At 42.9% G+C, this 26,760-nt stretch overlaps 1 protein-coding gene and 1 pseudogene across 1 annotated transcript in view; one reads left to right on the plus strand and one right to left on the minus strand.

Moving 5' to 3' along the window:
- Positions 1-2,227: 2,227 nt before the first annotated feature.
- LOC135527201 (isoleucine--tRNA ligase, mitochondrial-like) lies at positions 2,228-11,575 on the plus strand (annotated as a pseudogene).
- Positions 11,576-11,614: 39 nt separating this feature from the next.
- The window catches only part of LOC135526019 (rab3 GTPase-activating protein non-catalytic subunit-like), a 30,449-nt gene continuing 15,303 nt past the window's right edge, over positions 11,615-26,760 (minus strand). Inside the window, 13 exon segments of the mRNA XM_064954040.1 lie at positions 11,615-14,198; positions 14,363-14,527; positions 14,670-14,972; positions 15,058-15,273; positions 16,338-16,412; positions 16,539-16,574; positions 16,953-17,023; positions 17,100-17,166; positions 17,435-17,541; positions 17,631-17,798; positions 26,134-26,308; positions 26,378-26,502; positions 26,505-26,537. Coding sequence (XP_064810112.1) covers positions 14,046-14,198; positions 14,363-14,527; positions 14,670-14,972; positions 15,058-15,273; positions 16,338-16,412; positions 16,539-16,574; positions 16,953-17,023; positions 17,100-17,166; positions 17,435-17,541; positions 17,631-17,798; positions 26,134-26,308; positions 26,378-26,502; positions 26,505-26,537 — 1,694 coding nt within the window. The 3' untranslated portion in view covers positions 11,615-14,045.

The following is a 26,760-nucleotide window of genomic DNA, read 5'->3' on the forward strand; positions in this document are numbered from 1 at the left end:
CAGGTTAAGAAATACTACACCTATGCATGCCAAAGATCAGACTACTGGATACATCATGTTCCACAATGCACCCCAACTTCCTTATATTAGTAGACTACCCAAACACTGCACAAATTTACACTTCATACATTTAAAAAAAAACGACCCTGCCATCTACACAAGACCAGTGGGACCAAACGAGTCAAAGAGTCCAGTTTCACACATCCTCGTCATGGCCTGCCGCCATGGAGGGGTCCACACCATAGGCCCTATGGCCAGTGTACAAGTTGTATAGGCCTACTGGTTTGAAGTGGCCAGGGAGGTGAGCCCAAATAAGAAATCCCATCAGTGAATTAGAAAGATGTTCTGCAGCACTGCAACAGCCTAATTGCACTCAATCTATGGTTAGGTGAACACGACTGCCTTTAAGTTATAAAAGTGTGCTCTTCCTAAAACAATTTCCCCATCTAGGCCGCTAATGTTAATCATTGCAGTGTCTGTTCAGTGCACAGGAGCCTTCTAGAAGCGGCTGTGTAGGAGAGCGCCCGCCAAGGCGATGGAAAAGAGCGTGACCGAGCTGGACAGCAAGGACACACTGGCTCCTTTGGGAATGGTGATGTTCTTGGTAGCGACAACATCGGGCATCTTGGTCATGTTGGAACTCGAGCCGCCAGCTTCGGTCATAGCAGTCATGGCAGGGGACTTTGTGGTAGTGTTTTGCGCGTGGACCTAAAACAAGCATGGGAGCGTCACTGACTGAGCATTGGCCACAAAGTTCACATGTGAAACTTTTAAAAATTAAATGAAACATTTGACAAATCGGCACAATTCCCAATACATCATACTTTCGTCAGACTAATGTCAAGCTGCAAAAAACGCATGCGTAAAGTTAAGATCTAGCCTACATAAGGTGTAGGTAGTCCTGTGCTTAAGAAAATAACCCCACGGCAAATATGTTTCCCAAACAAAATGCACTTCAAATAAAATGTCATTAAATTAAGTCGAGCCCTCACCTTGTTGGAAATGTGTTCATAGCATATAGGTCAACTGTCATTCCTGGATTCAAAATTGCGCCGCCTAAGGCACGTTAGATTTCGAATACATTTTGGCTTTATAATAAGACTCATCTGAGGAGAAGTAACCACGCCATCATTAGGTTCTCAATGAGAAAACCCACCAGTTGCCAATAAACCCTAAATTTAGATTCAGTATGATCCATTTATGGTTTCAAAAGCCAATGTTGCACCTGTTGAAATGCATTTATTATACACAATGGACACCCTAATTAAAACAGATTAGAAACAAACATGGTAAAGAGTAAGTCAATTTATAAGATCTTAACCTACCTGTGATGAACAAGGCAAGGCAAGGAGAATGAATCCAATGTAAGCCGTCAACATTTTAGCCATTTTGTTGACGGTTTCTTTCTCAGCCGCTTAGTGTCACTGTCCTGTCGATGGCTTTTTCACAGTGAATGACTGGAGGACAAATCTAAGGGATTTTATACCCCCACCATGTGACGTCAGGTCAAAAAGGCGTATCCCCAAAACCACCTGTCTTATCCCCCAATGGAAACCTACACTTTATCCGAAACCTCATCATAAACCACACCACTAAGAGCTCTTCTTTGACAAAATATAAGGATGTGACTTTCAGCAATACAAATACTTGCCTTTGTTTTATTAATAATGGGCTTTTTTTAGGCCTATATGCCTGTAAGGTCAATTAATATCCCTATTAATTCACAGGTTTATAATTTGGAGATCTTGACATATTAGGCTAGGGTCTCCCTTCCTTCTAAGATGTATCACGGTTGTTCTCCCTGAACATGATGGGGGAATTTTCTACAATACTATAATAGGTTATAGCCTATGGTGTTAAAAATGTTAGCTATTATGACAGTCTGCCTTAAATGGCAAATAAATGTTTTACACATAAACAGTTCTTATGGCCACCTCTTGCGCTAAAAATAAACAAATTACCACAACGCAATTCAATTAATTTGTCCCTTCATAGTGTCCGTAGAATTCTCTTCTGGAGGACCATATCACAACAACAAAACCAACCAAACGGTCTCTTTTTAAAAATTTTGGTAGCTCGATCTGAATATTACAAAGTGCTTGCCTCTCCATGCTGTTGTGTCGCATCTTAGCAGTGAGCCTGACCGTAGTGAGATGGTGACCGAGTGCCCGGAGAGGCGCCCTACTCCCCCCCCCCGCACTCTCTTTCAACTCCAGCTGATGTCAAAATGTCAGCTCCAACAAATGCACCTTTCAGTCTGCAGCCGCCGTTCATCTCAGGATCGGACTGTTTGTTCTTGTGTTGTCATTTCCAGGGGCTGATCGACCGGGACTATACACCAGTGTTCTAGTCTCCTTCCTCCCCGTAGGCAGCACTGAGTGCCTTCTGGATGTCACAAGTCTTTGCTACACACCTTTGGTGGCTTTCTCTGTCTCTCCTCATTCTTAGCCCCCCTCTCACCCCTCCTTCCATTCTCCCCCTCCATACCTTTATTTCTTCCTCTACCTTCTATCTCTCCAGGACAGCTCTTTCGGAGGCAGAACTAGAGTATAACCCCCAGCATGTGTGCAAGGCAATCTACATCACCTTCGCCCTGGTCAACCTGCCCCCTAAGATGGCAGAAGCTGAGGGGGAGTTGGGCAACATTTCTGTGTTGGTGTGGACCACCCAACCATGGACCATCCCAGCCAACCAGGCTATCTGCCACTGTCAACAGACTACCTCCAGACTGCACGTTCACTAGAATCACTAACATGATAAGGTATATCTCCTATCTGTTGTAAATGTTGGGGCTCCCAAGTGGCGCAGCGGTCTAAGGCACTGCATCTCAGTGCTAGAGTTGTCACCACAAACCCTGGTTCAATTCCAGGCTGTATCACAACTGGCTGTGATTGGGAGTCCCATAGGGCAGTGCACAATTGGCTCTGTGTTGTCCAGGTTAGAGTTTGGTCAGGGTAGGCCATCAATGTAAATAAGAATTTGTTCTTAACTGACTTGGCCACAGAGTGCATTTCAAGCCTGGCAACTGCAAGGCACAGAGCTGGAGAGAGTTGGCACCTTCACAGGTAAACTATACAAACACTCACCTGTCATTCTAAAGCTTTTTCTTCCCATCCCCACCTCTAGGTGCAGAACTTGAGGGCAGAGTCTGCCAGCATCCCACCATTTCCGGGAAGGAGGTTCCATTGCTTCCAGCTAATCTTTTGACCATGGGAAAAGGAACAGGATTGGTCCACACAGCTCCTGCCCATGGGATGGAGAACTACAGTGTGGTCTCACAATTTGAACTAACAGTGGTGTGTTCTTTTAGTTGACTGATATAGCAGCTAGATTGACAGAGCTGAGTGAGTTCACCAGCTTGGATGCCAGTTAGTTTCTGATGAGCCTCCTCCTGAAACAGTCTGGCGTCCAGGCTAATACAGTAGGTTGTAAGTCTTTATGAACTTCCAATGATATATGTACGGCTGTGTGTGTTTCTCCTGTTCCAGAAGTGTATGGCGGATGAGGAAGGTAGGTTCAATGAGCTAGCTGGGCCTGAGCTACAGAATCTGTCTGTGATGGGGGAGGGAAACGACATGGGTAGGAAGAAACTCTATGTGTGTGAGCGACAAAGAGATCTAGTTCAGCTTCTGCCTCTCTGTACACTCTTTTGTTTGTTTTCTGTGTGTGTGTGTGTGTGTGTGTGTGTGTCAGTGATTTCCATGCTGAAGGCGGTCGGTGCTCTAGTGAAGGAGGAGGAGTGTGTCCACAGTTATCCGGATGACCAGGGGAGTAAACAGCCTATAGTCATCAGACCCAGCAAATAGTGGTTCATCAACACCGCCAGCCTCGAAGACAATGCCAAGGTAGGAGTTGCACACTGGGAATAACTCTTATTAACAGCATATGATTCTCAGTTCTCACTGAGATAAATTTAGAAGGTATTCACACCCCTTGACCTTTTCCACATTTTGTTGTGTTAAAAAGTGGGATTAAAATGTATTGAATTGTAATTTTTCTGTCAACGATCTACCCAAAGTACTCTGTCAAAGTAGAAGAAAAGTTCTAAAAAAAAATGTATGAATGGAAAAAAAACACTAATATATCTTGATTATATAAGTGTTCAACCCAGTGAGTCAATACATGTTAGAATCACCTTTGGCAGTGATTACAGCTGAGAGTCTTTCTGGTTAAGTCTAAGAGCTTTGCAGACCTGGATTGTACAATATTTGCCCATTACTCTTGAAAAAATGTGTCAAGCTCTGTCAAGTTGTTGATCATTGCTAGACGGACATTTTCAAGTCTTGCAATAGATTTTCAAGCCGATTTCAGACAAAACTGTAACTAGGCCACTCAGGAACATTGGTAAGTAACTCCAGTGTATATTTGGCCTTGTATTTTAGATTTTTTCCTGCGGAAAAGTTCATTTGTCTCCTAGTGTCTGTTGGAAAGCAGATTGAACAATAATTCCTTCCAAGATTTTGCCTGTACTTAGCTCTATTTTGTTTACTTTGTCCTAAAAAACTGCCTAGTCCTTGCTGATTACAAGCATAACCACCACCATTCTTGAAAATATGAAAATACCCAGTGATGTGTTGTGTTGAATTTGCCCCAAACATAATGCATTCTGTTCAGGATAAAAAGTGATTTTCTTTGCCATATTATTTACAGTATTACTTTTGTGCCTTATTGCAAACAGGATGTATGTTTGGGAATATGTTCCTTCTTTTCACTCTGTCATTTATTTTAGCATTGTGGAGTAACTACAATGTTGTTGAGCCATCCTTCATTACCTCCTATCACATCCATTAAACTCTAACTGTCTTTAAAGGTCCCAATCAGTCATTCTAATTCCCATGTAAAATAGCCTTTTTAAATGACTAAAATATCACCCATAATATTTTGGGGGGGGATGTAAATGCTCAACATTTTTGAAAAAGTACTCTTTTTATCTCATGGCTAACTACCAGGAAGTTTGAAAAGACAGGCTGAGTGGGAGGGGAGCTTATGTTCATGAGCTCGCCTTGACTGACAGATCTTTGAAACGCCTATGTTAAGAAACTTGGATGCAGTGAGCAGTAATATAATCTCAAGCAAATTTGGTAATGAACAAAGCAACTCAAACAAAATTGATAGCTTTTTTTTGTTGCACAAAGCAACTCAAACAAAATTGGTTGCATTTCTTAAAATATACATCTCCCATTTGGCATGTCTCTTGATAGCACTGATGGATGTGTTGACATGACAACTGCGTCAGAGTTTTGAATGACCCTCCCCCCTTTTGTTCCATGCCGACTGAAGACCTAGTTAGCCAATAACTAGCTAACACCAGACACAGACAAAAGTATATTTGCTATAGATGAATAGTGTAAACATAATTATATTTGCTAACATCCTAAAGTAACATTTTGGCACCAGCAGAGTAGATATCTAGCTATATAAACCATGCCCATCCAAACACACCTTTTCCACTGTTGGTTACAAGGGGGTACTTATTTAGATTAAGTAAGAGAATATCATGTTACCATTGGTGTATTAAAAATGAGAGTTAGGGTGATGTCACCCTATCCCCTTAAAAATCCTGCCTCCTAAATCCAAATGTTTGAAATGAGAGAGTGAACCAGTAACTTTATTACATTTACATTTACATTTAAGTCATTTAGCAGACGCTCTTATCCAGAGCGACTTACAAATTGGTGAATTCACCTTCTGACATCCAGTGGAACAGCCACTTTACAATAGTGCATCTAAGTCATTAAGGGGGGGGTGAGAAGGATTACTTATCCTATCCTAGGTATTCCTTGAAGAGGTGGGGTTTCAGGTGTCTCCGGAAGGTGGTGATTGACTCCGCTGTCCTGGCGTCGTGAGGGAGTTTGTTCCACCATTGGGGGCCAGAGCAGCGAACAGTTTTGACTGGGCTGAGCGGGAACTGTACTTCCTCAATGGTAGGGAGGCGAGCAGGCCAGAGGTGGATGAACGCAGTGCCCTTGCTTGGGTGTAGGGCCTGATCAGAGCCTGGAGGTACTGCGGTGCCGTTCCCCTCACAGCTCCGTAGGCAAGCACCATGGTCTTGTAGCGGATGCGAGCTTCAACTGGAAGCCAGTGGAGAGAGCGGAGGAGCGGGGTGACGTGAGAGAACTTGGGAAGGTTGAACACCAGACGGGCTGCGGCGTTCTGGATGAGTTGTAGGGGTTTAATGGCACAGGCAGGGAGCCCAGCCAACAGCGAGTTGCAGTAATCCAGACGGGAGATGACAAGTGCCTGGATTAGGACCTGCGCCGCTTCCTGTGTGAGGCAGGGTCGTACTCTGCGGATGTTGTAGAGCATGAACCTACAGGAACGGGCCACCGCCATGATGTTGGTTGAGAACGACAGGGTGTTGTCCAGGATCACGCCAAGGTTCTTAGCGCTCTGGGAGGAGGACACAATGGAGTTGTCAACCGTGATGGCGAGATCATGGAACGGGCAGTCCTTCCCCGGGAGGAAGAGCAGCTCCGTCTTGCCGAGGTTCAGCTTGAGGTGGTGATCCGTCATCCACACTGATATGTCTGCCAGACATGCAGAGATGCGATTCGCCACCTGGTCATCAGAAGGGGGAAAGGAGAAGATTAATTGTGTGTCGTCTGCATAGCAATGATAGGAGAGACCATGTGAGGTTATGACAGAGCCAAGTGACTTGGCTCTGTCATTGTAGAAACCAGTAATTTTGAAACCAGTAATTTTTTATATTTTGATATGGTTTCATCCAAATATCACCCAATTTCACGAAAACATGATTTTGACTGTTCATGACCTCTTAAATCACCACTGGCCTCATAGTTTAATCCCGGAGCTGTTTCATTGCTCTCTGGCAACTGATTTAAGAAGGGCGCCTGTGTCTTTGTAGTGACTGGGTCTATTGATACACCATCCAAAGTGTCAAATTAATAACTGCACCATGCTATAAGGGTATTCATTGTCTGCTTTTTTATATACCCATCTACCCTTTGTAAAACATAGGAACACTTCCCTGGTCTTTGAGGTTGAATCTGTGTTTGAAATTCACTGCTCGATTTAGGGACCTTACAATTATCTGTATGTGTGGGGTACAGTGTTGGGGTAGATTTAATCATGTTAAACACTATTATTGCACACAGTGAGTCCATGCAACTTATTATGTGACCTGTTAAGCACATTTTTACTCCCAAACTTATTTAGGCTTGTCATAACAAAAGGATTGAATACTTATTGACTCAAGACATTTCAGCATTTCATTTTTAATTAATTTGTAAAAACATAATTCCACTTGGACGTTATAGGGTATTGTATGTAGATCAGTGACACAATCTTAATTTAAGCCATTTTAAATTCCGGCTGTATAACACAACAAATGTGGAAAAAGTCAAGGGTTGTGAATATTTTCTGAAGGCACTGTAACTGCTACATTCACTCACAAGTCAGTAAATACAGTTGTATAATTCGGAGATGATTTTAGCGCCGTGTGTGAAGGATAACATGTTGTGTGTTTATCAGAGTAAAGCAGGAGTAGGTAACAGACTATGAGCGTGGAGAAAATGTGTTGGACATCTGGTTTGTCAGTGGAACCTCCTGGGCTGCTGTTTTGGAAGGTGTTAGCTACCCTGGCAAAGCTACGTACTACTGCTACGTACTACTACGTACTAAGTATTCTTACACTAGCGATTACTTTAATTTCTTAGAATTCAAGGTTGTTTCTGAAGGTTGCGTCATTTTAGCTAGGGCTAGCTAAATCCCAATTTGGTAAGTGCCTACCTATACTCACACAGCCAGTAATGCTAAGTCTCCTTACTGCACTACGCAGTTACTGAAGACTTACAAACTGCCTGGTAATGCTCTCTCTATTTGCCACATTGATCATTGTGAATAGCAATTACTTAAACTCTATCTCTACATAGTATGTAGCAGCTTAGTCCTCTTACATCAACAACTAGCTTAGTCTCCCTGTGGAACACAAACTGTGACACCGTACATAAGTATTTATTGTTGATGGTGAGGATGATTGTACAAAACATGAGGAACTGCTCTTTCCATGACGAAAATGTGTACATATTAGTAATTTCTCTCTCTCGGGGCTCTAGTGGTACATGACTTTGTGGTCAGTGAGAAAGGAGAGGTTTTAGGCAACTTAGTAGACCCAGATTCAGCCATCCACGGTGGGAAGGTGAGAGGCAGTGGATATTATTACTTTATTTTCACCTTTATTTAACCAGGTAGGCCAGTTCAGAACAAGTTCTCATTTACAACTGCGACCTGGCCAAGATAAAGCAAAGCAGTGCGATACAAACAACAACACAGAGTTACACATGGGATAAACAAACGTACAGTCAATAACACATAAAAGTCTATATACAGTGTGTGCAAATGTTAAGTTTAGGGAGGTAAGGCAATGAATAAGCCATAGTGGCAAAATAATTACAATTTAGCAGATGAGATCCACTTACTGGAGCAACAGATGCACACTCACGGAGTGGTAAGGCCCCAATCTCTCTGTCTCGTTCCCTCTCTCTCAGGACCCCAGTGTGTCTCCTGCCTATGAGGTGGATGTTTTGCTCTGGTGAGTGGCAAAGTCCAACGTCTTCTCTGAGGTCCAGATCGGCTCGACTGTGCTCAACTCAGCCAGAGACAACATCGATAAGGTGAGTATCTCATGGTGTCTTCTGTGTCTGTCTGTCAATTCATCTGAAAATATGTCTGTCTGTGTGGAAGTGTGTCTCTCCTTGCAATAGGCGGCGGCCCATGGCGGCAGATTGACGAGGGCGGAATTAACTGAGCTAAACTGACCAAGACGCACCTCCAACAACAACACAAAACCTCACATAATGCTGCCCCAAAACAATGACAATTTCTCTCAACCAGTGGCATGAGGGTTTTTTAGGTGAGGGTTGATGCCACCCTGTGATAAGCAGTGCTCACTTTGTCCCAGGGTGCAGTTGAAGAGACGCATTGCTCCGGCGCTCCACCAACGTTCCGTCAAAGAAATCATCTCACATGAATCATGTAGCAGAAAGGGTAAGTTTCCTTTTCTATAGCCTACAGGCTGGAGATAAAATGGATGATAATGTAATGAGACAGACACTTTTTAAATCGTGCAGGTTTCTCAAATCAAATAGCCTAATCTAAATGGCGCCCAATCAAATAAAAAAAATGTGCTGTCATGTTAACAAACATCCTAAAATCAGGACAGGTCAAAGTTAAATGGACAATCACAACTGTTGTCCAGGAGTTTCACCCCTTTGTCATAATCAGTGGTTTCAAGTTTGTATCCGTCAATTTTTGACAAGCTGATCATAGTGAAAAATACTTCTGCATTTCCTGCTGTGTAAACAGACTAGACTCACTATAACTCCTGATAAAGTTGGGTAGCTGATATTCAGAGCCAAATTGATTAGTCACAGGAATCAGGAGTAATGCCAATGCAACGGCCTGTTTAACAAATGGCGGACCTACCACATGGATGGGCATTCGTAAAATTCCATTGAGTGCCGACATGGTAGGCTACACCCCAGTAAACACGAGCCAACGTCTTTTTTGGGGGCCCTGTCCAGACCAGATGTCTTTTTTGTTTGTTTTACAAATGTCAGGCTTACCACAGATGGGCATTCATAAAATTCAATTTCAGGCAACACTATAGGCTACACCTCAGTGGGCACGGGCAGATGCCTTTTGGACATCTTTTTTTGGTGCTGTCTGGACCAGCATTGATTTCCACATCCAAATCTGAACCAATGGTGTATTTGGTTTCAGATTTTGTCAGGTCTGGACCAGTCTTGATTTTGCCCAAACATAGACATCTATAAATTATGTATTTTCATCTTTCATTCAAACCAAAAATTAGCCTGATTTCAACATCTGGAAAATGTATTTTTAAACAGCTTTTCAATGTCATTTTGCTTACTGGGACTATTCTAGTTTGGCGGGGAGGCATTTTGTTTGGTCTCACCTAGGGTGGCAGAACGGCAAGGACCGGCCCTGACTCGATTACACCGTTAATAGAACACTACTACTAATACACTGTCATTAATGAATAGTCTGATACAACTACTCTTCCCCCTCCCAGGCTGTACTGTGAACCTGAGGACTCGTTGGGTCGGCGGTCCTGTCAGATGGTTTTAGAGGCGATTCTGGACGCAGTGACACGTTCCATCGCTCCCATCGTGTCTCACCTGGTTGAGGAGGTCTACCTACACACCCCAGGAAATGAACGGCCCTGTGTGTACGTGTGAGTGTGTCTTAGTGACTCAAAGTAAATCTCTGTATCTCCAGAGGGGGAGACCCTGTTCAGGAGTGGCTGGATTAAGAGCAGTCCTGTGTGGCGGAAGCATGTGCTATCAGAGATTCCTTCCTGTCCTCTATCCCAGGACGCAGCGCAGCCGAGTATGAGCTGACCATAGAGATTGAGCCTGGCCTACTCTTCGAACTCATTCAGGAAAGGGGGCAGAATGCACTCTGATGTCCTCATAATCACTACCACAAACGGCTGAGCTGTAGTTGTATGGAAGTGACAGTCCTGCCACTAACTGTACCTATCTACTCTCTCTCTTTCTCTCCGTCTTCGTCTCTCCAGGACGAGCCTACTTCCTATTACGCCCAGCTAACGGAGCTGATGTTGTCATCATGGACCACCCTGAACAGCGCCCTGCCCAGAGACATGCCCTTATCAGCAAGGTCAACTTTCTCATCAACCTGTAGGGTGAGACCCAGACAAGCCGCTAACACTAACAAATTGACAGTACTGTGGCAGCTGTCTCCATAACTAAACATGAGTTCAAAAGACCCAAGTATTTTAGAGGTCATATAGTAACCCAGGTCATATTCACCACTAGAGACACTAAACAGAACAAAATGGACCGAAACAGAGAGTAGCTACCTGATCTTTTGAAATAAGAAGTGTTTCTGCTGCAAAATGTTTTACTACGGTGTGCAATAATGAATACGACCTTGGTAAGCTTCCTTCCCTCTGTCCAATCCGATGGGGTTATCCGTGAGGACAGTGCTTACCAAGTAGCGGCAGCGCCCACCTCTATGGTCTGGTGCCCGAGGTTCCACCGTTACAGCTCAGTCTCCCCGGACTGCCCCTGACAGACCATCCTCAACAGGGCGCAGTGACACCCTCACCCGTCATCATTACAACCTGCAAATGACCCTCTGATCCGGTCAATCTGCATGAACTTAGCCCGGACAACCAGGGGTCAACAAAGAAACACACCCTGCTTTGCAACAGTACTGAGAGGGGTAACAGAGTGACAGCCACTGTCTAGCAGTGCCAAAACTACATTACCCACAATACTTTAAGTGACATTGACTCTGGCATGTTGTTGCTGCATGCAGAGTGAGGATGGCTGGTTCAGCACTCATTTTGTGTTATTTATTTAAGAAAGGAGAGAATTCTCATCTGGTGTAAGGGCTATGCAGTCCTTTTGGGTTGATACGACACCTCTCCCAAAAAAGGGCACATCAGTGATGTTCCCTGGAAAGGGAAACGTATTTACTTCTGAATCACTCCTATGAGGCACACAGTACAGTAAGATACCTACTGAGATAATCAAGTCAAAGGGCAGACATGAAGTCAGATTCAAGTTTGTGTGTGCGTTGAGAGGATATATAGGGGATGGTACAATTCTGAGTGCTTTGGTTTTTATTCAAGTTTAATGTTGAAATGGAAGTCATAATGTGACAAGTAAAGAATAGATGTTTGAGTTCATTAAAACTTCTTATGGCTGGAGGGCAGTATTGAGTAGCTTGGATGAATAAGTTGCCCAAAGTAAAACGGCCTGCTCCCCAGTCTCAGTTGCTAATATATGCATATTATTATTAGTATTGGATAGAAAACACAAAAGTTTCTAAAACTGTTTGAATGATGTCTGTGAGTATAACAGAACTCATATGGCAGGCAAAATCCTGAGGAGAAATCAAAACAGGAAGTGAGAAATCTGAGCTTGGTATGTATTCACCACACTTCCCAATGAAATCCCATTGAGATATTAATGATGTTGCACTTCCTAGGGGTTCCACTAGATGTCAACCATAGAAATTTGAATGAGACTTCTGTGTTGTGGGACTGAATGAGAGCAGAATCTATCAGGTGACTGGCAGTCAGTCATTTTCTGATCACGCTCATTCCTCATGGTATCCACTTGCATTCCATTGCTCATCAAGATACAAAGGAATACTCCGGTTGGAACTTTATTAAAGCTATATGTTAAAAACATCCTAATGATTGATTCTGTACTTAGTTTGAAATGTTTCTTCGACCTGTAATAACTTTTTGAAGTTTTTGTCCGGTCGTAACTCTGACCAGAATGAGCGTTTGGATATGTATACCAAACGGAGGTATTTGGACATAAATAACGGGCATTATCGAACAAAACAAATATTTATTGTGGACCTGGGATTCCTGGAGTGCTTTCTAATGAAGATCATCAAAGGGAATATTTATCATGTAATTTCTTGTTTATGTTGATGCCAACATGGCGGCTATTGTGACTATTTCTTCTGAGCGCCGTCTCAGATTATTGCATGGTTTGCTTATTCCGTAAAGTTTTTTGAAATTGGACACAGCGGTTGCATTAAGGAGAGGTATATCTATAATTCCATGTGTATAACTTGTATTATCAACTACATTTATGATGAGTATTTCTGTTGAATGATGTGGCTATGCAAAATCACTGGATGTTTTTGGAACTAGTGAATGTAACGCGCCAATGTAAACTCATATTTTGATAAATATTTAACTTTATCAAACAAAACATAAATGTATTGTGTAACATGAAGTCCTATGAGTGTCATCTGAAGAATATCATCAAAGGTTAGTGATTAATTTGATCTCTTTGTGACTTTTTGTAATCGTTTGTGGTGCTCTCGCCGTAAAGCCTATTTGAAATCGGACCCTGTGGTGGGATTAACAACAAGACTACCTTGAAAACGGTATAAGATATACATGTATGTTTGAGGACTTTTAATTATGAGATTTTTGACGGGATTTCAGCCCTAAGACGTTTTTAACAAACTATGATGATTATGGTTTTGGGTAATTGTTCTTCCATATTTTTACTTGTAAATGCAAACCTCTGTATAATACTCCTATACCAAACTCATTAAATAAATAATTATTTACTTTAGTTTGAAAATTGATCAACATAATGCACATGGAAGCCAGATATGGTATGTTGGGAATTGCGCTACCTTACAGTAATCAAATAGTTGGTGATTCCCATCACCCTCTGGATGAGGTCAGTGAGCTACTGTACAAATCCAAGAAAAAAAACTCATTAGGGTCAAATGTTTGCAAAACGTTAAACAGTCTACCTGAATGGTCCGGAGAGAATACGGAATGCAAAGTACCACCATGACCAGCGTTGACTGCCCTTACCCCAGACCCAGAGAGAAAGAGACCAAAGCTAGACTATGCTGAGCATTCAGCCTGTTCTGTCTGCCCCCAGTGGGGTTCCTCAGCCAGGGTGTAGAACAGTACAGAGGGTACAGGCACAGCTAGTACAGTACTGCAGCGTCTATAAATAACCAGATCATCCATTCTGTCTATCATACATCATCATTACTCATCTGAGGGACAGGTGAAGAGAAAGGGATGCTTACTAAACAATGATATGGCACACAAACACACCCTGCAACCCCCTTTGATTGGATCGTTAAGTCTGTTAGAATGGGCAGTACAGGGGCTGCTAGGTATAGCTGACAGACAAAGTTTTTAAAAAAATAAGTAGGAAGTGACAAAAACAAATGGATACATAACACCATGCTCATGTAGCATATCCCCTTCAGAAATGCAGACGTCAAACAAAACAATTATCCCTCCATCTTTCATTTACAATTAGATTTTTTCAACTGAACACATGAGCCTCCTCTCAAACAGGGTGGCCATTTCCCTGACATCTCCTTCCTGTACATGATAGTTGTATAATCCTATATATTTCCTACTTCAACAGTTTACTCTCTCACTCCTATCCTGGATGCTAGCAATGACAGCAGGAACGGAATTGCACACAGGCCATCTCTCTTCCTGAGCCTCTTGCTCTCCTCCCCCCTCTCACTCAGTCCTCTCCCTGCAGGACCTCCACAGCCTCCAGTAGGTGTAGTGCCAGGCTGTACTGGCCGTGGTTCTCAGGTAGGATCTCTATGAGGCGGCTCACCAGCCTGCTGGTCTGGCTCAGGGGCACCGACAGGCACACCAGCTCACTGGGATCCTGGGGATAACACACACAGATAAACACACACATGCAGAGATAAATACAAACACCATCAGTAAACCAGGCAACACTAGGGGGTTGAATTAGGCTAAGAGATGCTTTTAATCACCCTGAGACAGTTGTTCTAGCATGTTGTAAGGTAACACAGAGGTTGGTCTTACCATAGCCTTGAGCCAGGTGCAGAGTGTGGGGGGGAGGCGTGCCAGCAGCTCCATGGCGGGCTTGGTCTGGGTCTGGGTGTGAAGCAGGGAGTAGCTCAGCCTCTGGCCTGTTAGAACCAACAGCTGAGAACCCAACACGTCCTTATCCTCCACCTCCAACATCACCTGAAAGATAACACACTCACACACACACGCTAGCTTCCACTTTTTTAATATACTTTGAGTGATCATATTCATTTGATTAATGTGTGTATAATGTAATATGTATTTTGTATTGAGGGAGTTGTTGGTGTTTATGACTACCTACCTGCTCTGCCCGGGGGTCCAGGCCGTGGTTGTACAGCTCACACACCAGGTGTCTGCGCAGGATGTCTGGGTTGACTTGCAGCAGGGTCCCCAGGTCCAGACACAGAGAGGGCCACGTCTCGTCCCCTGAGTCAAGGTCCAGCCGGGTGGATGCAGGAGCCATCCCTGCCTCACTCTGGGTCTTCACCCAGCCTGTCAACACCCTGAGCAGGAACTCCTGTCTAAGAGAGACCAGTCCAGGGTCCATATCTCCGCTGGGCATCAGCTGGATGGACACCAACTCTCTGAAGAAGGCACTCTTACCCTGGAAGGAAAGACTTGCAGTGAATATACTGTAGGTGTTATGCATGTGTGTACTTTGTGGTTTACGCCACATGTGTTTGTCTCACCTTGCTGTCGAACAGACTGAGTGGTTTGACCCGGAGGTTGAAGGTCATAGCAGTGTGTAGTAGAGTGGCCAGGAGACAGTGGTGTTGTACAAGGGGGTAGTGGATTCCCCTCTGCTCCAGGGCTAACTCTACTATGGAGGCAGGACCCTCCGCTCCCTCCCACACCTCCTCCACACACAGCTCTGGAGGGGTCACCTCTTCTATCCCTGAGTCTGCCTGGAGGAGAGGGGGTGGGAGGGGTTCAGAGTTACCAAGGAAAAGCCTCACTTGCCACTATCAATCTACAAATGCTTTAGTTCAAAAGTAATTTTTCAACGGTACCAGGGCTCGCGACTAACTTGTTTCCTCACCGTCCCGAAGTGCAATTTCAACTGTCCCAAACTGAAGTTGAACTATCCCAAAATTAAAATACTATTTTTTTTAAATGGTTTTGATATGCCAACATGGGTCTAGGTCATTTGCAGTGATTTTGTTGTGTGTGTGTATTTCTGAGACAGATACAGTCTATATTATTTATTTAAGAGAAAAAATGTTGAGCATCTTATCTAAGAGAACTATGTTATTGAATAAACTTAAGTTAGCGACATTACATTCTACCACCAGCTGCCCCATTAAAACAACAATAGCCTATACAATAAAGAATGTGTGTTCCCCAGCCTTCACTTTCTCTGCTTCACCTTCCCTCTTCAGTCACTGAAGAATGGTGGCCTTGACCTTTCTGAGCACCACCACTTACATAACTTTTTGTACATTTTAGTCGGTTATATAAAAAAGGTTAAATAAATCAAATATCCATCGCATTTTAAAAACCTCTGGCATCAGGTGCACGTTTGGGAATGCTGTTCCCCCGTAATAACATTTTGGAACATTCACGCATATGGCTGAGAGGAGTGAACACATTGCTGCTCTTGTAATGTGAATTATTCAGTTTAGCAACTTTTAAGCTAAATGTTGTGATCTGTTTCAGCAGCCTCGTCTTTGTGCTTAAACATTTTAGTATGGAACCAGTGTTGTATGCATTTTATATTTTTCTGGCCTATGGTCCCCCAACTTCTATTTAGAACCGTCCCAACGTCTGTTTTGAACTATCACAGAATTTAATTTAATTTTTATTGTGCCCGGGAAGACGGGAAGCCCTTAATTTCGAGCCCTGAATGGTACATCATTGCTGAGCCAAATCCTCTTGTACTTACATCCACTTTGCATGCTGCACATGCTTTTTACCTGTGCTGCAGTTAATCTGCCTAACTGTATGCATCCATCCATCTATTTGTGTGTACCTCCATCAGAATCTGTAGCAGTGCAACACAGGAGCCCAGGAATGATGTCGTGGCACCGTCTCCCATTCCCACATCCTGAATACACACAGAGACACCACAAATGTTATATACCGTTATGTGCACGTCTATTCACAGCCCAAGCTCAACAAGTCCCAATCAGAGAGGTAGACGTGTAGCTGAATAGAGCAGGGCTCTGCTCACCCGTCGACACAGGCGGTCTTTAGGGGCCTTCCCCACCTGTGGAGAGGAAACACAAACAATCTTTCATGAAACAAAAATATAGGACACCAGTTTTCTGTTGTGTTGAAAACAGAACCCATTTGAGTCCCACTCTATGAAATACTAATCTTGTGACAGTTGTAATAGCGTGAGAATGTTCAGCTATGCAAATATATTGGTACATTTCAGCTGATGTCTGCAGAAAACCCTACAACTTCGACCAAACTAAATGTAAAATCATATTTCTACACAAGTGAAATGTCAGTTTTATCGCCTTTAGTTGGCAAGGTAGTCACAAGTGAAGAGCATTATAAAAAATAATTATGATCGTGACGTTTCATGCATCAGAACTCTTTCACATACAAACACAAAAAAAAGAAAGAAATTGCTGCTCACCTTCTCCATAAGGAAAGCAGCAGCTGAGAAACGTTTAACGATGAACGTGTTCCACATCATTGAGGAGATGCCTGCAGGAGAAAGTCTTATAGTACAAACCAAGGGACACACAGCGTAAATATTAAACATGATTCTGTATTGTCTGACCCAGTTGGATGTGAGGACTAGAGACGAGCTTCAGGTGTTCCACTGCACAACACAGATACCGCCCCTCCTTCAGGGAGAGAACAAAATATTAGATTTTACACCTTAAACTGTGTGTATGGATGTGTGTGTGTGTGTGTGTGTGTGTGTGTGTGTGTGTGTGTGTGTGTGTGTGTGTGTGTGTGTGTGTGTGTGTGTGTGTGTGTATATAGATGTGTATTAATGTGAGTGTCTGTAAGGGAAAAGGGGATAACCTAGTCAGTTGTACAACTGAATGCATTCAACTGAAATGTGTATGGATGTGAGTGTCTGTGTGCTGGTACTGTTTGGAGCCAAACCTCTGGGTATTTGTTCCACTGCACCACGTACTCCCAGCAACAGTGGGCAAAGAGCAGGTCAGGAGAGAGGGAGTCTGGGAAACGCTGACACACAGACACCAGCAGCTCTGGAGGAACACAGAAAACACACTCTTTAATACAATAACCACACTTCCTATAGAGGAATCAGTTTAGCGACCATAGAGTACCCACTCACCTGCTGCCCTATTGAAGTCTGCATCCTCCTGGCTTTTCTCCCTCAGCACTGGCTGGGAGGGCTGTTCTGTTCTCTGGGCCTCCCCCCTCCTCTGCAGCATGTCCTTCAGCCGCTCAGGGGCCAAGTCCTGCCTGAACACCCACTTAGCCACACTGTCTGCTATACCACCTGAGAGAAAAAAAGGGGGGGGGAGAAAAAGGGATCTACTGTTCATGTGATTGGATTGGTGAAAGCAAAGTTTCACTTTACCACTCTCACCAATCCCAAGCCTCTCAGATCTGAGATTCCTTCAAGGATTTAAGGTAAGGATTATGGGCTTTTTATTCAAAGTGGCTGCGGATCTGACTTTTCTAGATCTTCCTTCCTGGGGGTTAAAGGTCTAGAAGCTTCTGCACATGTGTGGGATTCTGTACTTCACACACAGTCTCTGCTCTACTCGTAGAGAACAGGCTACTCTGGCAAATGGTGCTCATTTAATAGTTACCGGTCGATCAAAGCTGAATCAATGTCTGCAAGATCACAGTTTATAATAGCATAGTATACCGTTATTGGAATGAAGCTGAAATGGTCTAACCATAAAGACACCGTAGTGAAGGCACGACAGCGACTCTTCAACCTCAGGATGCTGAAAAAATTCAGCCTGTCCCTGTGGGCCCTCTCAGTGTTCTACAGGAGCACCATTGAGAGCATATGTCGTGCTGCATCACAGCCTGGTACGGCAACTCCACCTCCGTGGACCGCACAGCTTTTCAGAGGGTGATACGTGCAGCCGAATGCACCATTGGGCGCACACTACCTACCCTACAGGACACCTACAACACCAGGTGTTGCAGGAAGGCCAAGAGGATCATCAGGGACCCCCAGCCACGCCCTGTTCTCCCCGATTCAATCACTCAGAAGCGGGCAGTACATGGCAAAAAACAGACTGGCAAATAGTTTCTACCGTCAGACTACCCCCACACCCTCAACTCTCACTTACCTGCTATTCCCCCTATGGACATTGTTTCTCCGGCCATTTCTTATGAGATCTCAGGATGACGTGTGAATGGTGGCATTTCTCTCTCATGCGGCCACAGCGCGCCACTGGGCAAAAATACGCTATATATATTTTTTTTCTTTCTTAAATTGGACAACCCATTGCTGACAGGTGTGTAAAATCGAGCACACAAGCCATGCAATCTCCATGGACAAACACTGACAGTAGAATGGCCTTACTGAAGAGCTCAGTGACTTTCAACGTGGCACCGTCATAGGATGCCACCTTAGTCAAATTTCTTTCCTGCTAAAGCTGCCCCGGTCAACTGTAAGTGCTGTTATTGTGAAGTGGAAATGTCTAGGAGCAACAACAGCTAAGCCACGACGTGGTAGGCCACACAAGCTCACAGAATAGGACCGCCAAGTGCTGAACGCATAGCGAAGTAAAAATCGTCTGTCCTCGACTGGAACACTCACTACCGAGTTCCAAACTGTCTCTGGAAGCAACGTCAGCACAAGAACTGTTCGTCAAAGTTTCATGAAATGGGTTTCCATGGCCGAGCAGTCACACACAAGCCTAAGATCACCATGCGCAATGCCAAGTGTCGGCTGGAGTGGTGTAAAGCTCGCCGCTATTGGACTCTGGAGCAGTGGAAACGTGTTCCAGGAGTGATGACTCACCCTTCACCATTTGGCAGTACAAAAGACAAACCTTGGTTTGGCAGATGCCAGGAGAACGCGAACTGCCCCAGTGCCAACTGTAAAGTTTCGTGGAGGAGGAATAATGTCCTGGGGCTATTTTTCATGGTTCAGGCTAGGCCCCTTAGTTCCAGTGAAGGGAAATTTTATCGCTACAGCATACAATGACATTCTAGACAATTCTGTGCTTCAAACTTTGTGGCAAAAGTTTGGGGAAGGCCTTTTCTTTTTTTCAGCATGACAATGCCCCTGTGCACAAAGCGAGGTCCATACAGAAATTATTTCTCAAGATCGGTGTGGAAGAACTTGACTAGCCTGCACAGAGCCCTGATCTCAACTCCATCGAACACCTTTGAGATTAATTGGAACGCAGACTGCGAGCCAGGCCTAATCGCCCAACATCAGTGCCCAACCTCACTAATGCTCGTGGCTGAATGGAAGCAAGTCCCCACAGCAATGTTCCAACATCTAGTGGAAAGCCTTCCCAGAAAAGTGGAGGCTGCTATGGCAGCAAAGGGGGGACAAACTACATATTAATGCCCATGATTTTGGAATGAAATATTTGGCAACCAGTTGTCCACATACTTTTGGTCACGTAATGCATGTGCTTTGATTGAATCAAAACACAGGTATGCTGCAGTTTGTTAACACCATCTGCTCAAAGGTTCGCTCCAAAAAATAATTATCATTCACGATTGACAATGAGAAAAGTGAAGGGAGGGTGAACACACATTTGTGCGCCAAGTAACACATGCGCAGAACGTGATCCGGATCTTTCCATTGGGTTCTAGGGGGGTGAGACGTGGGGCAAACCTACGGATTCGCAGCCACGGCCTTGTTTATTTCTTAACTTCTTGGTGACTGGGGGGCAGTATTGAGTAGCTTGGATGAATAAGGTGCCCAGAGTGAACTGCCTGCTACGCAGCCATAAAAGCTAGAAACTGCATATAATTAATTTGATAGAAAACACTCTGAAGTTTCTAAAACTATTTGAATGATGTCTGTGAGTATAACAGAACTCATATGGCAGGCAAAAACCTGAGAAAAGTCCAACCAGGAAGTGGGAAATCTGAGGTTTATAGGTTTAACTCATAGCCTATTGAAGATACAGTGGGATATTAGTCATGTTGCACTTCCTAAGGCTTCCACTAGATGTCAACAGTCTTTAGAACTTTGTTTGATGCTTCTACTGTGAAGTGGGGCCGAATGAAAGGGGATTGAGCCAGATTTCTGGCAGATTTCCAAGAGCTCATGACGAACGGTCATGTGAAAGTTAGCTAGCATTCCATTGCTTTTCTACAGACAAAGGAATTCTCCGGTTGGTACATTATTGAAGATTTATGATAAAAACAACCTAAAGATTGAGTCTAAACTTCGTTTGACATGTTTCTACGACATGTAATAACTTTTTGGACTTTGTCAGACCTTTCGGCTGGACTTGCACGGGCGTTTGGATTTGTTTACCAAACGCCCTAACAAAAGGAGGTATTTGTATATAAATTATGAACTTTATCGAACAAATCAAACATTTATTGTGGAACTGGGATTCCTGGGAGTGCATTCTGATGATCATCAAAGGTAAGTGAATGTTAACTCCACAACATGGCGGATATCTCTTTGGCTATTTTGGTCTCTGAGCGCCATGCTCAGATTATTGCATGGTATGCTTTTTCCGTAAAGTTTTTTTGAAATCTGACACAGCGGTTGCATTAACTTTTTATGGCTGCAGGGGCAGTATTGAGTAGCTTGGATGAAAAGGTGCCCATTGTAAATGGCCAGCTCCTCAGTCTCAGTTGCTAATATATGCATATTAGTATTGGATAGAAAACACTGAAGTTTCCAAAACTGTCAAAATATTGCCTGTGAATATAACAGAACTGATATTGCAGGCGAAACCCTGAGGAAAATCAAAACAGGAAGTGGCTTCTATTTTGAAAACTCCATGTTCCATATCCTCCCTTTGCTGGATTTAAAGGGATATGAACCAAATTCCTTTTTCTATCGCTTCCTCGAGGTGTCAGTCTTCAGACATAGTTTCATGCTTTTATTTTGAAAAATGAGCCAGAACGATAACATCGCGTCAAGTGGTCACATGAGTTTTGCTCGTGCAACAGAGTTTGGATAGGTATTGCTTTTCCCTCTCCTACTGTGAAAGACATTTGCGGTTGATATATTATCGATTATATATATTTAAAACAACCTGAGGATTGATAATAAAAAACGTTTGACATGTTTCTGTGGACATTATGGAAACTATTTGGAATTTTTGTCTGCGTTGTCGTGACTGCTCTTTCCTCTGGATTTCTGAACATAACGCGACAAATGGAGGTATTTTGGATATAAAAATAATCTTTATGGAACAAAAGGAACATTTGTTGTGTAACTGGGAGTCTCGTGATTGAAAACATCTGAAGATCATCAAAGGTAAACAATTCATTTGATTGCGACCAAACTTCCTGATGTGTACTTAATGTTTTATTGTGCGATCGATAAACTTACACAAACGCTTGGATTGCTTTCGCTGTAAAGCATAATTTCAAAGTTCTCGTTTTAAACAAGATATTTTGTCACAAAGATGCTCGACTATGCATATAATTGACAGCTTTGGAAAGAAAACACTGACGTTTCCAAAACCGCAAAGATATTGTCTGTGAGTGCCCCAGAACTAATGCTACAGGCGAAACCAAGATGAAATTTCATACAGGAAATGCCCCAGATTTTGAATGCGCTGTGTTCCAATGTCTCCTTATATGGCTGTGAATGCGCCAGAAATGAGCCTACACTTTCTGGCGTTTCCCCAAGGTGTCTGCAGCATTGTGACGTATTTGTAGGCATATCATTGGAAGATTGACCATAAGAGACAACATTTACCAGGTGTCCGCTTGGTGTCCTCCATCGAAATTATTGCGCAATTATTGCGCATCTCCAGCTGCGTCCACTTTTCCATTAGGTTCAGAGGAGAAAGGCAACTGCCACGAATGATTTATCATCGAATAGATATGTGAAAAACACCTTGAGGATTGATTCTAAACAACGATTGCCATGTTTGTCGATATTATGGAGATAATTTGGAAAAAAAGTTTGGCGTTGTAATGACTGAATTTGGTTTTGTTTCTTAGCCAAACGTGATGAACAAAACGGAGCGATTTCTCCTACACAAATAATATTTTTGGAAAAACTGAACATTTGCTATCTAACTGAGAGTCTCCTCATTGAAAACAAGGGTAACTGATTTTATTTGAATGCTTTTCTTGTTTTTGTGAAAATGTTGCCTGCTGAATGCTAGGCTTAATGCTATGCTAGCTATGGTTGAAAAGCATATCCTGTTAAGGCTCGGGAAAATACTGCCCCCTTTGGATGAATTGCGTGCCCATAGTAAACTGAAATAAAATCTGTCCAAAATTGCTAGTATATGCATATAATAATTATTATTGAATAGAAAACACTAAAGCTTCTAAAACCGTTTGAATTATGTCTGTATGTATAGCAGAACTCACAGGGCAGCCAATCTCCCAAACTATTTCTCTCATCAGGAAAGTTGGGCCAACTTTGACGTCATCGCCCCCACCCTTCCCAACAAGCTATGGATCTGGGATCAGTTTCTATGTCTTCTTTTAATAGAGTGTTTCATTGTGCAAATCCCGCGAGCTTCGACCCTTTGGCAGGCAAAATACTGGGTGTCGCGAGAAAATACATGCACTCTCCGGCATGCGTTGCGCTCCGAGTGCCCTTTGTTCCAAGAAGCACGAGACGATGTCAGTTTGTCTGTTCGATTTGAGAATTGTTTTGTACGTTAATAACATCCTAAAGCTTGATTCTGCACTTAGTTTGACCAGTTTAGTCGACATATAATATGTAATTTTGAAGTTTTGATGCGCAACCCCTCGAGACCAGAGTTAATTTTGGCTGCATTTCAGCAAACGCGACAAATTCCGGCTAACACAAAGACACACGACTTGAAACCAAACGCTGTTTTGGGTAAGTATGACTCCTTCCACTACATTCTGATCGAAGACCATCAAAGGTAAGGGAATATTTATGTTGTAATTTTGTGTTTCTGTTGACTCCAACATAGCGGAGAAATATTGCTTACGTCTGAGCGCCGTCTCAGATTATTGAATAGTGAGCGATTTCTGTAACGTGAAAAAGAAATGTGACAAAGTGATTGCATTAAGAAGCAGTGTATCTTTCTAACTATATGTAGAACATGTATATTTAGTCAAAGTTTATGATGCGTATTGCTGTTATCTGGCGGAGTTTTCTATAATTTCTCCGGATATTTTTGTAGCATTTTTTGAACATGGCGTCAATGTAAACGGAGATTTATGGATATAAATTGCATATTATTGAAAAAAACAAATGTACTGTAACATGTCCTATTACTGTCATCTGATGAAGATTTTAAAAAGGTTAGTGAATTATTTTAATTTTAATCCTGTGTTTGTGATTGCATCTTTTGTTTGACAAAATGGCTACATATCGTCTGTGTCTTTGTGGTGGTTTGATATACATATGTGCTATGTTTTCGCTGTAAAACACTTTAGAAATCTGACTCGCTGGGTAGATGAACAAGGTGTTCATCTTTCATTTGAGCTATTGGACTTGTCAATGTGTGGAGGTTAAATATTTCTAAGAATATTTTTGCATTCTGTGCACCACTTTTTGAGTTGAGGGGGTGTGGGGGGGGGGTGCCCTTGGGGAACGTGTAGCGTGAACAAGATATTTTGAAAATCTGAGATGACAGTGTTGTTAACTTCTTGCGTCGAGCAATCCCGGATCCGGGATTCTATTTATAGCCTCAAGCTCATTAGCATAACGCAACGTTAACTATTCATGAAAATCGCAAATGAAATGAAATAAATATATTTGCTCTCAAGCTTTGACTTTTGTTAACAACACTGTCATCTCAGATTTTCAAAATATGCTTTTCAACCATAGCTAAACAAGCATTTGTGTAAGAGTATTGATAGCTAGCATAGCTATAAGCCTAGAATTCAGCCAGCAACATTTTCACAAAAACAAGAAAATCATTCAAATAAAATAATTTACCTTTGAAGAACTTCAGATGTTTTCAATGAGGAGACTCTCAGTTAGATAGCAAATGTTCAGTTTTTCAAAAAATATTATTTGTGTAGGACAAATCGCTCCGTTTTGTTCACGTTTGGCTATGAAAAAAACCTGTATCCAGTTATAGCCTCAAGCTCATTAGCATAACGTAACGTTAACTATTTATGAAAATCACAAATGAAATGAAATGAATGTGCTAGCTCTCAAGCTTAGCCTTTTCTTAACAACACTCATCTCAGATTTTCAAAATATGCTTTTGAACCATAGCAAAACAAGCATTTGTGTAAGAGTATTGATAGCTAGCGTAGCATTTAGCGTAGCATTTAGCGGGCAACATTTGCACAAAAACAAGAAAATCATTCAAATAAAATCATTTACCTTTGAAGAACTTCGGATGTTTTCAATGAGGAGACTTTCAGTTTTTCCTGAAAGATTCTTTGTGTAGGAGAAATCGCTCTGTTTTGTACATCACGTTTGGGTACCAAAAAAAACGAAAATTCAGTCATCAAAACGGCGAACTGTTTTCCAAATTAACTCCATAATATCAACTGAAACACGGCAAACGCTGTTTAGAATCAATCCTCAAGGTGTTTTTCACATATCTCTTCATTGATATATCGTTCGTGGTAGTCTCCTTTCTCCGGTGAATCGCTTGGAAAAAGACGTGCAGTTGAAGATGACGCACCAATTTCGACGGAGGACACCGGGCGGACACCTGGCAAATGTAGTCTCTTATGGTCAATCTTCCAATGATATGCCTACAAATACGTCACAATGCTGTAGACACCTTGGGGAAACGATAGATCGGGCAGGCTCATTCCTTGCGCAGCCATATAAGGAGACAATGAAAAACAGAGCCGCAAAAATTCTGCTCATTTCCTGGTTGAAGTTTCATCTTGGTTTTGCCTGTAGCATCTGTTCTGGGGCACTCACAGACAATATCTTTGCAGTTCTGGAAACGTCAGAGTGTTTTCTTTCCAAAGCTATCAATTATATGCATAGTCGAGCATCTTTTTGTGACAAAATATTGCGCTTAAAACGGGCACGTCTTTTTATACAAAAATGAAATAGCGCCCCCATAGCATCAAGAGGTTATTAACAAAAGCTAAGCTTGTGAGCCAATATTTATTTCATTTAATTTGCTATTTTCATGAATATTTAATGTTGTGTTATGCTAATGAGCTTGAGGCTATGATTACGCTCCCGGATACGGGATTGCTCGACGCTAGAGGTTATCTAAAGTTCCATGTATAATAGTTGTATGTTTTATCAATGTTTATTATGAGTATTTCTGTAAATTGATGTGGCTTTCTGCAAAATCACCACATTTTTTGGATACTACTGAACATAACACGCCAATGTAAACTGTGATTTTTGGATATAAATATGCACTTTATCGAACAAAACATGTATTGTGTAACATGAAGTCCTATGAGTGTCATCTGATTAAGATCATCAAAGGTTAGTGATCAATTGTATCTATATTTCTGCTTTTTGTGACTCCTCTTTGGCTGGAAAAATGGCTGTTTTTCTGTGACTTGGTGGTGACTTAACAATCGTTTGTGGTGCTTTCGCTGTAATCAGACACTGTGGCAGGATTAACGAGAACTATATCTTTAAAATGATGTAAAATACTTGTATGTTTGGATTTTTAATTATGAGATTTTTGTTGTTTTGAATTTGGCGCCCTACACTTTCACTGGCTGTTGACGGGGTGGGACGCTACCGTCCCGAATAGAGAGGTTAAGTATTCGTTCAGTACCTCGGCCCCCCTCCAGCAGGGTTTTGACTGAGCAGTGTGGTGTGGCGCCCCCTGGTGTTCCTTTAAGAGGCGCCACACACAGCAGCGTCTGCAGGGCCAGCACGTCCTCCAGCTGTCTCACACACACCGCCCACTGCTCCAGCTCCAATGACACCGCCTCCCACTCTGACTGAAACTGACACACACACACACACACAGAGTCAGTGATGAAACACACACATCAGTGTGTGTGTGTGTGTGTTACCTTAGTCTCAGCCAGGCTGGTGATGCTATCCTTGGCAGCACGGTGAGCCACTATTGCAGCCAGCAGGGCAGCAGCAGCACTGTGTGACTGGACACACGCAGACCGCACCTGCTGCCACCAGGGGAGACACACTGCATGTCCCACGACGACTCCACCGCACCTAAGGAGAGGAGGAAACACAGACGTCTCTGAAAGCCAATGGAAGTCCACCACAGGAGGCTGCTGAGGGGAGGATGGCTCATAATAATGACCGGAACAGAACAAATGGAATGGCATCAAACACTTCGAAACCATACGTGTGATACCATTCCACAATTCTGCTCCAGCCATTACCACAAACCTGTCCGCCCCAAAGAAGGTGCCACTAGCCTCTTGTGGACTCC

This window comes from Oncorhynchus masou, chromosome 32, assembly GCF_036934945.1.
Source record: "Oncorhynchus masou masou isolate Uvic2021 chromosome 32, UVic_Omas_1.1, whole genome shotgun sequence".
NCBI lineage: Eukaryota > Metazoa > Chordata > Actinopteri > Salmoniformes > Salmonidae > Oncorhynchus > Oncorhynchus masou.